Raw genomic sequence first — 15,979 nt, forward strand, 5'->3', positions numbered from 1 at the left:
AACTAGTGACCTAACTCAATGGATCAGGCAGCATCTCTGGAGAACGTGGATGGGTGACATTTAACACATTGTACAGCCACAGGAAGGAATGTGGCTGGGAGGGGAGAAATGGGTGCGAGACCAGGTGGGGCACAGGGAAGGAGGGGGTAAAAGTAAGGAAGGGTTGATTGTAGAAACCACACACAAAGCTGGAGTAATGCATTGGGTCAGATAGTACCTCTGGAGCAAGGGAATAGGCGACGTTTCGGGTCGAGACCCTTCGTCGCCTATTCCTTCTCTCCAGAGATTCTGCCTGTCCCACTGAGTTACTCCGGCTTTTTGTGTATATCTTCAGTTTCAACCAGCATCTGCAGTACCTTCCAACACAGGGTTGATAGTTGGTTGGTTATCATTTACCAACATTGTCCACAGGATGGCAGTAGAGAGCAATTATATCCATGGAGAACTGTGGAGTAACTCAGCGGGGCAGGCAGCATCTCTGGAGAGAAGGAATGGGTGACGTTTCAGGTCGAGACCTTTCTTCAGACTGGTTAGGGGTAAGGGAAACGAGAGTTATAGACGATGATGTGGAGAGATAAAGAACAATGAATAAAAGATATGCAAAAAAGTAACAATGATAAAGGAAATAGGCCGTTGTTAGCTGTTTGTTGGGTGAAAACGAGAAGCTGGTGCAACTTGGGTGGAGGAGGGATAGAGACAGAGGGAATGCTGGGGTTACCTGAAGTGAGAGAAATCAATATTCATACCACTGGGCTGCAAGCTCCAGTTTAATTTCCATTTGGAATATTTTGGAGGACCAAGAAACCAAGAACCAAGCGAAATATGAGGTGTTGTTCCTCCAATTTTGGTAAACTTCCCTATCTTTGAGACAATGCCAGGCACGAGAATATCAGGCACCATGCAGTTAAGGAAGGAGATAACTATTTCACCAAATGAAACTTTCAAAGTGCAGTAAAATTTGTGCTGGCAATGCCAGAAATCAGAAATGAAAGGGTTAGCCAAATTAATAATTTGGGGCAGTGGTAGAGTCACTGCCTCACAGCGCCAGAGACCCGGGTTCGATCCTGAACACGGTTGCTGTCTGCACGGAGTTTGTACGTTTTCCCTGTGACCTGCGTGGGTTTTCTCCGGGTGCTCTGGTTTCCTCCCACACTCCAAAGACGTGCAGGTTTGTAGGCTAATTGGCTTCGCTACAATTTTTAATTGGATCCATTTTATAGGATAGTGTGCGGTGATCGCTGGTCGGTGCGGATTCGGTGGGCAGAAGGGCCTGTTTCCGTGCTGTATCTCTAAACTAAACTAAACAACTTATTAATCTTTCATCAACCCAACAGGGAAAATTCAGAAGGGTCTTGACCAGAAACGTCACCCATTCCTCTCTCCAGAGATGTTGCCCGTCCTGCTGAGTTACTCCAGCATGTTGTGTCTATCTTCGGTTTAAACCAGCACCTGTAGTTCCTACCTACACAATTCACCCTTGACAACAGGCCATCAATCGCTGTGCTTATAATGACACTGCATGTTTGACAACTCCACTATATTTATATTACTTGTGTGTTATGATTGTGTTTATAGTTTGTTTGGTTGTTTGGTTGTTTGTCTTTTGCACAAAATGTATTGCCACTTTCAATTCACTGCACATCTCGTATGTGTATGTGACAAATAAACTTGACTTGACTTGACTTGACTTGATTCTTTCTACCCATGGTTGTGTATGATGTTTGCGTCTATCTTTGGTGTAAATCTGCAGTTCCTTCCTACACATTTTGGTAAATAACCTCTGTAGAACCCATCCCCCTCCCCAACGTGGCACGGTGGCGCAGCGGTAGAGTTGCTGCCTCACAGTGCCAGAGACCCGGGTTCCATCCTGACTACGGGTGCTGTCTGTGCGGAGTTTGTACGTTCTCCCGATGACCTGCGTGAGTTTTCTCCGAGATCTTCGCTTTCTTCCCACACTCCAAAGACGTACCGGCTTATAGGCTAGTTGGCTTGGCTTAAATGGAAAATTGTCCCTAATGTGTGAAGGATAGTGTTAATGTGCGGTTGATCGCTGGTCGGTGCGGACCCTGTGGGCCGTAGGGCCTGTTTCTGTGCTGTATCTCTAAACTAAACCTGTATTTACGTATCACTCGCCAAGCTTTGTCCTGCCCCATCTCTCTTCCAGCTTCCTCCCCCCCCCATCACCCCACATTCAGTCTGAGGAATGGACCCAACCCGAAATGTCACCTATCCATATGCACCACAGAGATGCTGCCCAACCCACTGAGTTACTCCAGCACTTTGGGCTTTTGCTGTAAACCAGCAACTGCAGTTCCTTGTTTCTCCTGAGCCGTATTATCCTATGTTCTATAGATTAGTTGATTTGCCTATCATGTTTAGTACAGACGTTGTGGGCTGCAGGTGCAGTTCCTGTACTGTACCGCTTCTAGTTTTACTTGGCATCATGTTCGACACAGATATTGTGGGCTGAATAGCCTTTTCCTGTGCTGCATTGTTGTATGTTCTACACATTAGTTTAACGGTATCACGTTCAGCGTGGTGGGCCGAAAGGCCTGCTCCTGTGCTGTAGATGTTCTATGTTCTCGAACTTATTCGCAGCATGTACATTTACATGGAATTGTCAAAGGGCTTACAGGTTCTTATCTAATCCATTTAAAGTGAGCGGTTTTATTTCCCACACAGATTATGCTTTTGGATGAAAAAGGCAAAACATTGCAAGTGCTGGAAATCGACTGAAAATATATGTAGCATTAAAAAAAACCCAGAGAATGTGGCAAATACTGATCAGATCTTAGCAGCAGTGTGCAGTATGTATTGTAGTGTGCAGGATAGTGCTAGTGTGCGGGCATCGCTGGTCGGCGCAGACCCGGTGGGCTGAAGGACCAAGTTCCGCGCTGTATCTTTAAACTAAACTGAACTGAACAGTAAGTATGAGGACAGGAAGTGTTTTGGAGAGATATGGGCCATAGGCAGCCAAATGGGACTAGCTTAGATGAGGCATCTTGGCTGGCATGGACAAGTAGGGCTGAAGGGGCTGTTTTTGTGCTATATGACTATGACTCAATGACACTGTATAAGGCAGGGTCTGTTAAGAGATAAAAAGGAGTTAATGTCACTAATCAATGACGTTCCGACATAACTCCCACACACAATGCGTTAATTCAAGTTTCCGGCATCTACAGTTTTTCTTTTTGCTTTTCAACCCAATGACATTAACTGGCTGCAAAAGAAAATGTTCAATTGGATCAGATGAAAGCCAAATGCATTTGTAATCTTTTGTCAGATTTATTTAAACGTTCATCCCGCTAACAGATTGTGTTTATTAAACTGCAGAAATTATGAGCGTGAAGGATGCAATCAATATAGTCGAGTTTAGCCAAATGTCTAGCGTGATGCATTGTGACATGGGCTACCTAAATTATGGCAGTGAATTATGTGGCCTCGTGTCAGCAGTGAATTTTTCCACACACTCCGCTGTCTCAAGTTATTTATTGTGTACTTTGCGCACAGTAAGAGGAATTTAATCTACCAGAAAGAGACACAGCACAATTTCTGGATCAGGAATGATGAGTTGGTCAGGGCTTGGGATTCCTGGGACTGAATCCCAAAAGAAAGGTGTACTGGGAAGTGGTAAAATACTAGAACTGAAGATGTACGTACACACGCCAAAGATTAATTGGCTTGGTAAAAATTGTAAATTGTCTGTACTGTGTAGGATAGTGATGGTGTGCGGGGATCGCTGGTCGGCGCGGACTCCGTGGGCCGAAGTGCCAGTTTCCACGCTGCATCTCTAAACTAAACTTAACTAAACCAGAATGGGTTACATATTTCGCTCTACTTGCTAATGCCACTGAATAACAGCATCTTGCGTTTATATCTGGCCTTTGGGGTGGGAGATTGCAACCTTCACTTGGTACACCCTGTTTCGACTAATGCAATCAACCTGACGTGCACAATCAAATAAGATCAAATAGAACAACTTGTCCGACAGGTTTAGGCTGTGCACGCCATACACAAGAAGAAGAAGATCTGGCCTCTAACCGAGTACATAAGAAAACCGTGATCCACCAGGTTCAAAAATAGCTTCTTCCCAACAACCATCTGGCTCTTGAACACTACACAACTAACCTATAAACTATGACACTGCCTTTGGTTGCACTGTGGACTTTGGGCTTTTGTTACACTAGTTTTGGGGCTATTGATTTATTGATTTTTTAAACGGAATAATATCTATGTGTATGTGTTTATGGGCCTGTTACGCTGCTGCAAGTACTAATTTCACTGCTCCGATGTCAGTATATATGACAGCTAAACACTCTTGAAGTGCATCATGTGGTGCTTGAAGAGACTGGTAATGGTGATCCATTAACTGTACCTCTGCCTTCAACGGCATAATCCCATCCAAACTCATGTCCAAACTCCTGGACCGAGGAGTCAGCAACTCACCTTTGCCACCGCATCCACGGCTTTTAGACCCACAGACCACAATCAGTGAGGATAGATGACAATGCCTTCTACATAATAACCCTCAACACTGGTGCGTTCTCAGTCCCCTATTATACACCCTCTACACTCGCGATGGTGTGGACAATTTAGGCTCTAACTCCATCTCCACGTTTGCAGATAGAACCACTGCAGTGGGCCGGATCACAAACAATGATGAGACGGAGTACAGGAAGGAGGTAGAGAACTTGGTAACATGGTGTCAGGACGACAACCTCTCCCTCAACGTCAGCAAGATGAAGGAGCTGGTTATTGGCTTCAGGAAGCATAGTTGGGACCCTTCTTCATTCCAAAACGTCGCCCTTACATTTCAGAATGGCACCCTTTACTAGACTTTGATGAAGGGTGCCAACCCATAATGTTACCAATCAATTGCACCAGAGTGGACGAATCATGGCGTGCTCTTCCAAGAGAAGGATCCACGATCATCCGATACAATCAATCTACTCTTTTAAATTTCTATTATATCTACAACCGTATATGGATGCAGTGCGATGCTGAGAACTATATTCTGCACTCAGTATCTTCCCGTTTTCTCCATCTATCTTACTTGAGTTTGATTTGAATGTATTTAGTTTTAGATTACTTTAGAGATACAGCGTTGAAACAGATCCTTCACCCCACCGAGTCTGCGCCGTCCAGCGATCCCCGCACATTAACACGAGTCTACACACACTGAGGAAAATTTCATTAAAGCCAATTAGCCAACAAACCTGTACGTGTTAGGAGTGTGGGAGGAAACCGGAGCACCCAGAGAAAACCCATGCAGGTCACAGGGAGAACGTACAAACTCCGTACAGACAGTACTCATAGTCAAGATCAAACCCGGGTCTCTGGTGCTGTGAGGCAGCAACTCTATCACTGCACCACCATGCCGCCATATTTATGTGCGGTATACAGTATCTAATCTGTTAGTATTGCATGCAAATCAAAGGTGTTCATTATATCTTGGTACACGAGATGATAATAAACTTAAAGCCTAAACTTGTATTTTCCCTCCACAGATGCTGCCTGACCGGGTGAGTTATTCCAGCACTTTGTGATTTGTTTGGAGTCTCCACTTGGGGAAAGTGGTGGAAGTCTGATACTATGGCCGCACGATGTACCAACAATGGGATAACTGCAGATGCATCTCATACCAGGAGCTGTGCAGAGCACAAGGCACTCGGGGTCTGATTCTAATCAGAGCTCCCAATTCTTCTCATCCCATTCCAAAAGAATGAGTAACATCAGTTTCAGAAGGCTGAGTGATGATGTATCTAGCCAGTGAGCTATTGAGGGAAGCTGGCTCATAAAACAAGAATGATAGAATAATCCATGGAACATCGAACAGTACAAGGCGGCACGGTGGCACGGTGGCGCAGCGGTAGAGTTGCTGCCTTTCAGCGCTTGCAGCGCCGGCGACACGGGTCCCATCCCGACTACGGGTGCTGTCTGTACGGAGTTTGTACGTTCACCATGTGACCGCACGGTTTTTCTGAGAGATCTTCAATTTCCTCCCACACTACCAAGACGTACAGGTTTGTAGGTTAATTGGCTTGGTATAAATGTAAATTGTCCCTAGTGTGTATAGGATAGTGTTAGTGTGCGGGGATCGCTGGTCAGTATGGACTCGGTGGGACAAAGTTTCCGCGCTGTACCTCTGTACTAAACTAAACTGCATCGCAGCACAGGCCATTCGGCTCACAATGTCTGCCGTAACTGATGCCAAGATAAACTAGTCCCCTCTGCCTGCATGTGATCCACATCCGTCTATTTCTTGCATATCTATATCTCGAATGCCACCATCGTATCTGCCTCTACCACCGCCCCCGGCAGCCCATTCCACGCACCCACCACCCTCTGTACCCCACACATCTCCTTTAACCTTTGCCTCTATCACTTAAAGCTGTGCCCACTAGTCCTTGACATTTCCACCCTGGGAAAAGATTCTGATTGTCTACCCTATCTATGCCACTCATAATTCTATGTACAACTATCAGATCTTCCCTCAACCTCTGGTGAATAAAGTTTGTCCAACCTCTCCTTATATATGAAGAGCAATATCTTATAGCAAAAATGAGTCATACAGAGCAGAAATAGGCCCTTCGGCCCAAATTGCCTGCCGGCCATGACACCCCATCTACTCTGAATAAGGATCAGCGGTCTGAACAAGGGTCTCGACCCGAAACATCACCCATTCCGTCTCTCCAGAGATGCCGCCTGTCCCGCTGAGTTACTCCAGCTCTTTGTGTCTATCTACCCCATCTAAGCTAGTCCCACCAACTGTGTTTTGGTCCCTATCCCTCTAAAGCCTTCCTTATCCATGTACCTTGTCCACATTTTAAATGTTGTTAAAGTACCTGCCTCAACTGCCTCATCTGGCAGCTCGTTCCATACACCCACCACCCTCTGTGTGTCGGAAGGAACCGCAGATGCTGGTTTCAACTGAAGATAGACACAAAAAGCTGGAGTAACTCAGCGGGACAGGCAACAACTCTGGAGGGAAGGAATGGGTGACTTTTTGGGTCGAGTATGAATAAGGATCTTGACCTGAAACGTTACCCGTTCCTTCTCTCCAAAGATGATGCCTATCCCTCTGAGTTACTCCAGCATTTTGTGTCTATCTTCTGTGTATATCTTTCGACACTCACATAAACCCTATGTCCTCCAGTTCTTGATTCCCTTGCTCTGGATTATTGGCTGTGCATCCAGCCTGCCCATTCCCCACATGACATGATAGACTTCTATGAGATCACCCCTCAGCTTCCTGGGCTCCGAGGAATAAAGTCGTAGCCTATCCAACTTCTCCCTGGAGCTCAGGTCCTCGAGTGCTGGCAATTTTGGATGGCAAAGCAATAGTAACAAATGCAATAAATGGAGATAGAAACATATAAAATTATAAAAGGACTGGCCAAGCAGGAAAAATGTTCCCAATGTTGGGCGAGTCCAGAACCAGGGGCCACAATCTTAGAATAAAGGGGAGACTGAGGTGAGAAAAAACGTTTTCAAAGAGTTGTGAATTTGTAGAATTCCCTGCCACAGAGGGCAGTGGAGGCCAAATCACTGGATGGATTTAAGAGAGAGTTAGATCGAGCTCTATGGGCTAGTGGAATCAAGGGATATGGGGAGAAGGCAGGCGCGGGTAAATGATTGGGGACGATCAGCCATGATCGCAATGAATGGTGGTGCTGGCTCGAAGGGCCGACTGGCCTTCTCCTGCACCTATTTTCTGTTTCTATGAGATCTAACATTTTGTCTTTTAATTCAGGGAAAACTCAATGGGTTGTTTTCTATACACGTCTCACTGTGTAGGAAGAGGGTGATCAGCTAACATGGTCAGCTGGAAGGCAACAGTATTTACAACCTGAGGCATATGTTCAGCTTGTCTGCATTTTTGTGCCAGAAGTAATCTGACCTGAGTAACTGTTGCTGGTTACAGCTGACCCAAGATGCTCTCACACAATCTTACGCCTATTCTACTGTACAAAGTGGATTTCACAGCAAAATGAAAATATGCGCCGGAAAACCTTATGTCCAAGGACCAAGCCTCACAACCTCAAACCACGTGGGTTTTCTCCGGGTGCTCTGGTTTCCTTCCACACCCCAAAGACATGTGGGTTTGTTGGTCAATCGGCTTCTGTCAATTGCCCCTAGTGTGTCGGGAGGCGATGAGAAAGTGCAATACCATAGAACTAGCGTCAAAGGGGGATGGCCAGTCGGCGTGGACGCAGTGGGCCGGAGGGCCTGTTTCCATGCTATATCTCTAAAGTAAAGGGGCTGTCTCACTGTACGAGGTAAGTCAAGAGCTCTCCCGAGTTTAAAAGAAAAATCAAACTCGTGGTAACCACGTAGAATGTACGTAGCGGGTACGTCGGAGCTCGGGACGTCTCTTAGCGGCTTGTAATGCTAACGGCAGGTACTTGGGAAACGTGGTAAGCTCGTGAAGACTCGTGAAGATTTTTCAACATGTTGAAAAATGTTCACGAGAGCCCCGAGTACCGACGAGCGGCTATTACCGTAAATCTCCAAGTTTGAATCAGGGAAAACTCGGGAGAACTCTTGAATTAGCTCGTACAGTGGGACAGCCCCTTAAGTAATCCAGCTGCATGATGTGGGATAGGCTCCAAGTGGTGCATGTGTTTGCGATCAAATCTGGGCTCCAGGAATTTGTAGTATGTAAAAAAAATATTTGTGACAGTCCCTCCATACCAACATTTCTGAAATGGTGATGATCAAGATGCTGCTGCCTGTGGGAGTCTGGTATGTGCTGGTTTAAACTGAAGATAGACACAAAAAACTGGAGTAATTCAGCGGGTCAGAGAGCATCTCTGACGGGGAGGAATGGATGACATTTCTGGTTCAGAAACGTCACCTATTCTTTATCTCCGGAGATGCAGTCTGACCCACTAAATTAGGAAATTCCGTGTTTCCTATATTTCAGGAATTTACTTGCTGTAAGAAACGGAGGAATTTGCCAAAAGGAAACATGGAGGTTTGCAGGTGAACAGTACTGCAGGAAGGGAGGTACAGTTATACCGCCAGAGACTGCATTCTGACTGGTTGCATCACGACCTGGTTCGTCAACTCAGTCACCCAGTGACGAGGGAGACTACGCTGTCTGGTCCATCATAGGTACTGACCTCCCCACCATCGAAGGAACCTTTCGTAGCGAGCACTGACTCGCGAAGGCAGTTTGTTTCCGCAGCGGTAGAGTTGTTGCTTTACAGCACCTGATAATCAGAATCTTGGTTTCTTGGTTTCTTGGTCCTCCAAAATGTTCCAAATGGAATTTAAACTGGAGGTGGAATTCCTGACTACGGATGCTTGCCTGTACGGAGTTTGCACGTTCTTCCCGTGACTGCATGGGTGCTCCGGTTTCATCCCACACTCCAAAGACGTACAGGTTTTTTAGGTTAATTGGCTTTGGTAAAAATTGTAAATTGTCTCTGCAATTGTAAAGTGTCATAAAGTCATAAGGAATAGAAGTGGAATTAAGCCAACACTTCTACTCTGCCATTCAACCATGGCTGATCTATCTTCCCCTCCTAACCCCATTCTCCTGCCTTTTCCCCATAACCTCTGACACCCGTACTAATCAAGAATCTATCTATTGCCTTAAAAATCTCCATTGATGGCCACTACAGCATTCTGTGGCAATGAATTCCACAGATTCACCACCCTCTGACAAAATACATTTCTCCTCATCTCACTCCTAAAAGAATGTCCTTTAATTCTGAGGCAATGACCTCTTGTCCTTGATTCTCCCACTAGTGGAAACATCCTCTCCACATCCACTCTATCCAGGCCTTTCACTATTCTGTATGTTTCAATGAGGACTCCCCCTCATCCTTCTAAACTCCAGCGAGTTCAGGCCCAGTGCCGTCAAACACTCATCATAGGTTAAAATATGACACTGGCGAATGGAATTGATCACACTAAGTTCTAAATAATGTAAACTTGTTTAGATAGAGAAATGGTTGGCAGACAGGAAACAAAGAGTAGGGATTAACGGGTCCCTTTCAGAATGGCAGGTAGTGACTAGTGGGGTACCGCAAGGCTCGGTGCTGGGACCACAGCTATTTACAATATACATCAATGATTTGGATGAAGGGATTCAAAGTAACATTAGCAAATTTGCAGATGACACAAAGCTGGGTGGCAGTGTGAACTGTGAGGAGGATGCTATGAGAATGCAGGGTGACTTGGACAGGTTGGGGGAGTGGGCAGATGCATGGCAGATGAAGTTTAATGCAGATAAATGTGAGGTTATCCACTTTGGTAGCAAAAACAGGAAGGCAGATTACTATCTAAATGGCATCAAGTTGGGAAAAGGGGAAGTACAACGGGATCTGGGCATCCTTGTACATCTGTCCATCTGTCCATGAAAGTAAGCATGCAGGTACATCAGGCAGTGAAGAAAGCAAATGGCATGTTGGCCTTTACAACACGAGGAATCGAATATACAGTAGGAGCAAAGAGGTCCTTCTGCAGTTGTACAGAGCCCTAGTGAGACCACACCTGGAGTATTGTGTGCAGTTTTGGTCCCCTAATTTGAGGAAGGACATTCCTGCTATTGAGGGAGTACAGCATGGGTTTACAAGGTTAATTCCCGGAATGGCGGGACTGTCATATGCTGAGAGAATGGAGAAGCTGGACTTGTACACTCTGGAGTTTAGAAGGATGAGTGGATAATCATTAAAACATATAAGATTGTTAAGGGCTTGGACACACTAGAGGCAGGAAACATGTTCCCGATGTTGGGGGAGTCCAGAACCAGGGGCCACAGTTTAAGAATAAGGAGTAAGCCATTTAGAACGGAGACGAGGAAACACTTTTTCTCACAGAGAGTTGTGAGTGTGGAATTCTCTGCCTGTGGAGGCAGGTTCTCTGGATTCTTTCAAGAGAGAGCTAAATAGGGCTCTTAAAAATAGCAGTCAGGGGATAAGGGGAGAAGGCAGGAACGGGGTACTGATTGGGGATGATCAGCCATGATCACATTGAATGGCGGTGCTGGCCTGAAGGGCCAAATGGCCTACTCCTGCACCTATTGTCTATTGTTGTGATGTGGGCCTAACTTGGCGCTGAAACAGTCTTTGACATCCTCTCCACCACTTGCCGATATAGTTTTGAGATACGGCACGGAAACAGGCCCTTCAGCCCACCGAGTTTGTGTTGACCATCGATCACCCGTTCACACTAGTTCTATGTTATCCCACATTCTCATCCACTCCCTACACACTAGGGGGCAATTTTCAGTGGGCCGATTAACTGACAAACCCGCACATCTTTGGGATGCGGGAATAAACCAGAGCATCCAGAGGAAACCCACGCGGTCACAGGGAGAACGTGCAAACTCCACACAAAGACAGCACCCGAGGTCAGGATCGAACCCAGGTCTCTGATCACAAGATGGCGGCGCTGCCTTAGCAGCTGCGGCTCGCCTGCAGTCCGTCTGTTTTTTTTCTTTTTTGTGTTGTTCTTTTGTCCTGTTTTAGTTCATTTCTGGTTTATTGTGTATGTGTGTGGGTGGGGGGGAGAAAACATGTTTTTGGTCTCTTATTTCGGGGGGATGTGACTTCTCTTGTCGTATCCCCCGTCTCCGTCTCTGCCTGCGCCGAGGCCTAATAGCGGAGCTGGCGGCCTCGGAGCTGGGGCAGCGGCGGCAGCAGGGCGCAACCCGAACTCGGAGCGGGCAGCGGCAACCCGAACTCGGAGCGGGTGACCCGACCAGACCTCGGAGCGGGCAGCGGCTGCTGCAGCGGCGACCCGACCTCAGCGGCAGAGGCAGCGGCAGCAGTGACCAGACCTCGGAGCGGGCAGAGGCAGCGGCAGCAACGATCCGATCTCGGAGGATCGGCCACGGGCACGGTGGACGACATCGTCGGGAGCTCGCAGGTCACAGGTTGGTGACCTGTTCTCCAGAGCTCCCGCGACAACAGCTGCGTCCTCTGGACTGGAGGGCCGCAGCTTCGGCGGCTTCGACCACCCCGGGCCGCGAGGTTGAACCGGCCCGTTCGCGGAGCTTGGATTCAGCCGCGGGACTGACATTACTTACCATCACCCGACGGGGTCACAACATCCGAAGCCTGGATCGCCTCGGCGCAGAGGGAGAATAAGAAGGGAAGAGACAAAGACTTAAGACTTTTGCCTTCCATCACAGTGAGGAGTATTCAACTCACTGTGGTGGATGTTAATTTGTGTTTTTTGTGTGTTTTTGTCATTTTTTTTTACTATATGTAGGACTGCAAGGCAACGAAATTTCGTTCAGACCGCAAGGTCTGAATGACAATAAAGGCTACTTTGACTTTGACTTTGACTCTGGCACTGAGAGGCAGCAGCTCTACCAGCTAGGCCACTGTGCCGCCATGTACTACAATGCCTCCTGATGCATTTTAATAACCGCACCATTTGTTCTTCCTTGATGTAGAAGGATCTCGAACTGAAATGTCACCTATCCACGTTCTCTAGAGTTGGACACATAAAGCTGGAGTAACTCAGCGGGACAAGGAGCATCTCTGGAGCGAAGGAATGGGTGATGTTCCGGGGCAAGGCTCTTCTTCAGACTGGTTAGGGATAAGCAAAATGAGAGATATAGGCGATGATGTGGAGAGATAAAGAACAATGAATGAAAGATATGCAAAAAAGTAACGATGATAAAGGAAACAGGCCATTGTTAGCTGTTTCTGGAGAGAAGGAATGGGGAGATGCTGCCTCATCAGCTGAGAGGCCAACATTTCATGCCCTTTTTACATATTTTATGGTCTTCTTTAAATAATCAATTGATGTCAGGTTTTAGCTCAAAACTATGTTGTCACTTACCACTGGCAGCCCTTTGCATCCGTCTCTGTTCCAGCTGACCTTTCAATTGGTCTGCAATAGAATAAAAGAGATTCAAATGAGAAAGCTATTTCAATGATTTACCCGATGACTTCCTCTATGAAAAAAGATGACTTCAGACAACGAACTGGGCAGGTCTTGGATTCTTACCAGCAAGGGAGGGAAAGAAAGACAGACAAACAGACAGACAGACAGACAGACAGACAGACAGACAGACAGACAGACAGACAGACAGATAGACAGATAGTACTTTCCCGTGCAAACGCAGGAGATGCAACACCTGTCCCTTTACCTCCATCCTCGACTCCGTCCAAGGACCCCAACAGCATTTCCAGGTGAGGCAGAGGTTCACTTGCACCTCCTCCAACCTCATCTACTGTATCCGCTGTTCCAGGTGTCAACTTCTCTACATCGGCGAGGCCAAGCGCAGGCTCGGCGTTCGTTTCGCTGAACACCTGCGCTCAGTCCGTCTTAACCTACCTGATCTCCCGGTGGCTCAGAACTATAAATCTCCCTCCCATTCCCAATCTGGCCTTTCTGTCCTGGGCCTCCTCCATTGTCAGAGTGAGGCCCAGCGCAAATTGGAGGAACGGCACCTCGTATTTCGCTTGGGCAGCTTACACGTGACCTGCGTGGGTTTTCCCCGAGATCTTCGGTTTCCTCCCACACTCCAAAGATGTACAGGTATGTTGGCTAATTGGCTTGGTAAATGTAAAAATTGTCCCTAGTGGGTGTAGGATAGTGTTAATGTGCAGGGATCGCTGGTTGGCGCGGACCTGGTGGGCCGAAAGGGCCTGTTTCTGCACTGTGCCTATCTCTAAATCCTAGCGGTATGAACATTGACGACTCTAACTTCAAATCGCCCTTCCTTTCCCTCTCTCTCCATCCCCTCCCCCTTCCCAGTTCTCCCACCAGTCTCACTGTCTCCGACTACATTCTATTTCTGTCCCGCCTCCTCCCCTGACATCAGTCTGGAGAAGGGTCTCGACCCGAATTGTCACCCATTCCTTCTCTCCAGAGATGCTGCCTGTCCCGCTGAGTTACTCCAGCTTTTTGTGTCCACCTTACACATACAGATAGGAGACATACAGTGTTGAAACATGCACTTCAGCCCAACGTACCCACGCCGCCCAGCACACCCATCTACTCTCATGTTACATATTTCTCACCTAACATTTCGGGCAGCTTACAACCCAGCAGCATGAACATTGATTTCCTCAACTTCAAGTAATCCTTGCATTCCCTCTCTCTCTCCCTGTCTCTCCCCCACCCTCATCCTCTTGTTCATTTCACTGTTTGCATGCCTTCGTTATCACACCGTCCCCAGCCAACAATGGACCATTGTGGGCTCCACCTTTCCTGAGTCATTGATGCGGGCTCTGCTTTGTGTTGTGCCTTCTCATACCTCCAGTTTCCCCCTCCCTGACACTGAGTCTGATGAAGAGTCCCGGCCCGAAACATCACCAATTCCTTTTCTCCAGAGATGCTGCCTGTCCTGCTGAGTTACTCCAGCATTTTATGTCTATCTTCGGTGTAAACCAGCATCTGCAGTTCCTTCTTAACATCCATCTAAATTAGTCCCAGTTGCCTGCGTTTGGCCCATATCCCTCTAAAGCTGTCCTAGCCGTGTACCTGGCTAAAAGTCTGACTGAGTGGAGGCAAGTGTGAATAAATTCTATCACAAATTAAATAATTGTTCTAATAATGTTTGATGACAGATTGCGCTTTAATACTGTGGCACGTGGAATTCACTCAATTCATTTAAGCTTCAATGTGCAAGTTTAATGGGCATCAGGTCTCGACCCGAAACATCACCTTTTCTCCACAGATGCTGTCTGGCCTGCTGAGTAACTCCAGATTTTTGTGTCTATCCTCAAAGCAGAAACTTGGTTTCATTCTTTGTAACTGAATGCTCACACATTTAGATATATTCAGGACAGGCAGGCATCTCTGGAGAGAAGGAAGCTTTGGCATCTTGGGCAGCTTACAGCATCACATATTTCGCTTGGGCAGCTTACAACCCAGCGTTTTGAGTATTGATTTCTCTAACTTCAAGTAACCCCATCATTCCCTCTCTCTCGCTCCACCATACCCCACGCAAGACACACCAGCTTTTTTGTTCTCACCTAGCAAACAACTAACAATGGCCTGTTTCCTTTATCATTATTACTTTTTTGCATATCTTTCATTCATTTGTTCTATGAATCTGTCTCAATCCATTTGTTCCAAACTGGAGGATGAGACAGATATTCGGCGGCTGTGGAGGGGCCTGAATGCAATCACCTCCTACAAGGCAAAATCAGAGGCAGCTCACATGCCGGCGAAACATCACTCCCTGACGAGCTCAATGCGTTTTACGCACGCTTTGATAGGGAGAACACCGATGTGCCTTCTCGTGCCCCCATTCGCTGTGATGGTATTTTGGTCACGGTCGCAGACGTCGACGTCAGAAAATCCTTCAGAGGGGTGAACCCTCGGAAAGCACCTAGACCTGATGGTATACCCAGTCATGTTCTAAAAACCTGTGCGGACCAACTGGTTGGAGTTTTTACAGACATTTTGAACCTCTCACTTCTGAGGTCTGAGGTTCCCACGTGCTTTAAAAGGGCATCAATTATACCGGTGCCCAAGAAGAGCAAGGTGACGTGCCTCAATGACTATCGACCAGTGGCAGTAACGTCGGTGGTGATGAAGTTTTTTGAAAGGTTGAGCATGGCGCAAATCAACTCCGAGAACTACTTCGAGAAAAACTTGGACCCATTGCAATTCGCTTACCGCCACAACAGATCAACGGTGGATGCGATCTGCACTCTGCTCTGGACCACTTGGACAACAAAAACTCATATTCATTGACTACAGCTCGGCAATTAATACAATCATCCCCTCCAAGCTGGTTAGCAAGCTCTCAGAACTGGGTCTCTGTGCATCCCTCTGCAATTGGGTCCTCGACTTCCTCATTCACAGACTAGTTTGTTCGTATTGGTGGAAATGTGTCAGCCTCGATAACAATCAGCACGGGTGCACCTCAAGGCTGCATGCTTAGCCCCCTGTTGTAGTCACTCTATATTCATGACTACTTAGCCGGTCATAGTGCGAACTCCATCATCAAGTTCGCTGACGACACCGCTGTTGTGGGACGTATCACTAATGGAGATGA

At 47.0% G+C, this 15,979-nt stretch overlaps 1 protein-coding gene across 2 annotated transcripts in view; it reads right to left on the reverse strand.

Moving 5' to 3' along the window:
* The window catches only part of LOC129697628 (kinesin-like protein KIF6), a 453,653-nt gene that overhangs the window by 76,398 nt on the left and 361,276 nt on the right, over nucleotides 1–15,979 (reverse strand). For both annotated transcript variants that reach the window (XM_055636340.1, XM_055636341.1), the window contains exon 13: nucleotides 12,805–12,855. In XM_055636340.1, the coding sequence (XP_055492315.1) occupies nucleotides 12,805–12,855 (51 nt within the window). The remainder of the gene's footprint in view (nucleotides 1–12,804; nucleotides 12,856–15,979) is intronic.

This window comes from Leucoraja erinacea, chromosome 5 (genome assembly GCF_028641065.1).
Source record: "Leucoraja erinacea ecotype New England chromosome 5, Leri_hhj_1, whole genome shotgun sequence".
Taxonomy (NCBI): domain Eukaryota; kingdom Metazoa; phylum Chordata; class Chondrichthyes; order Rajiformes; family Rajidae; genus Leucoraja; species Leucoraja erinaceus.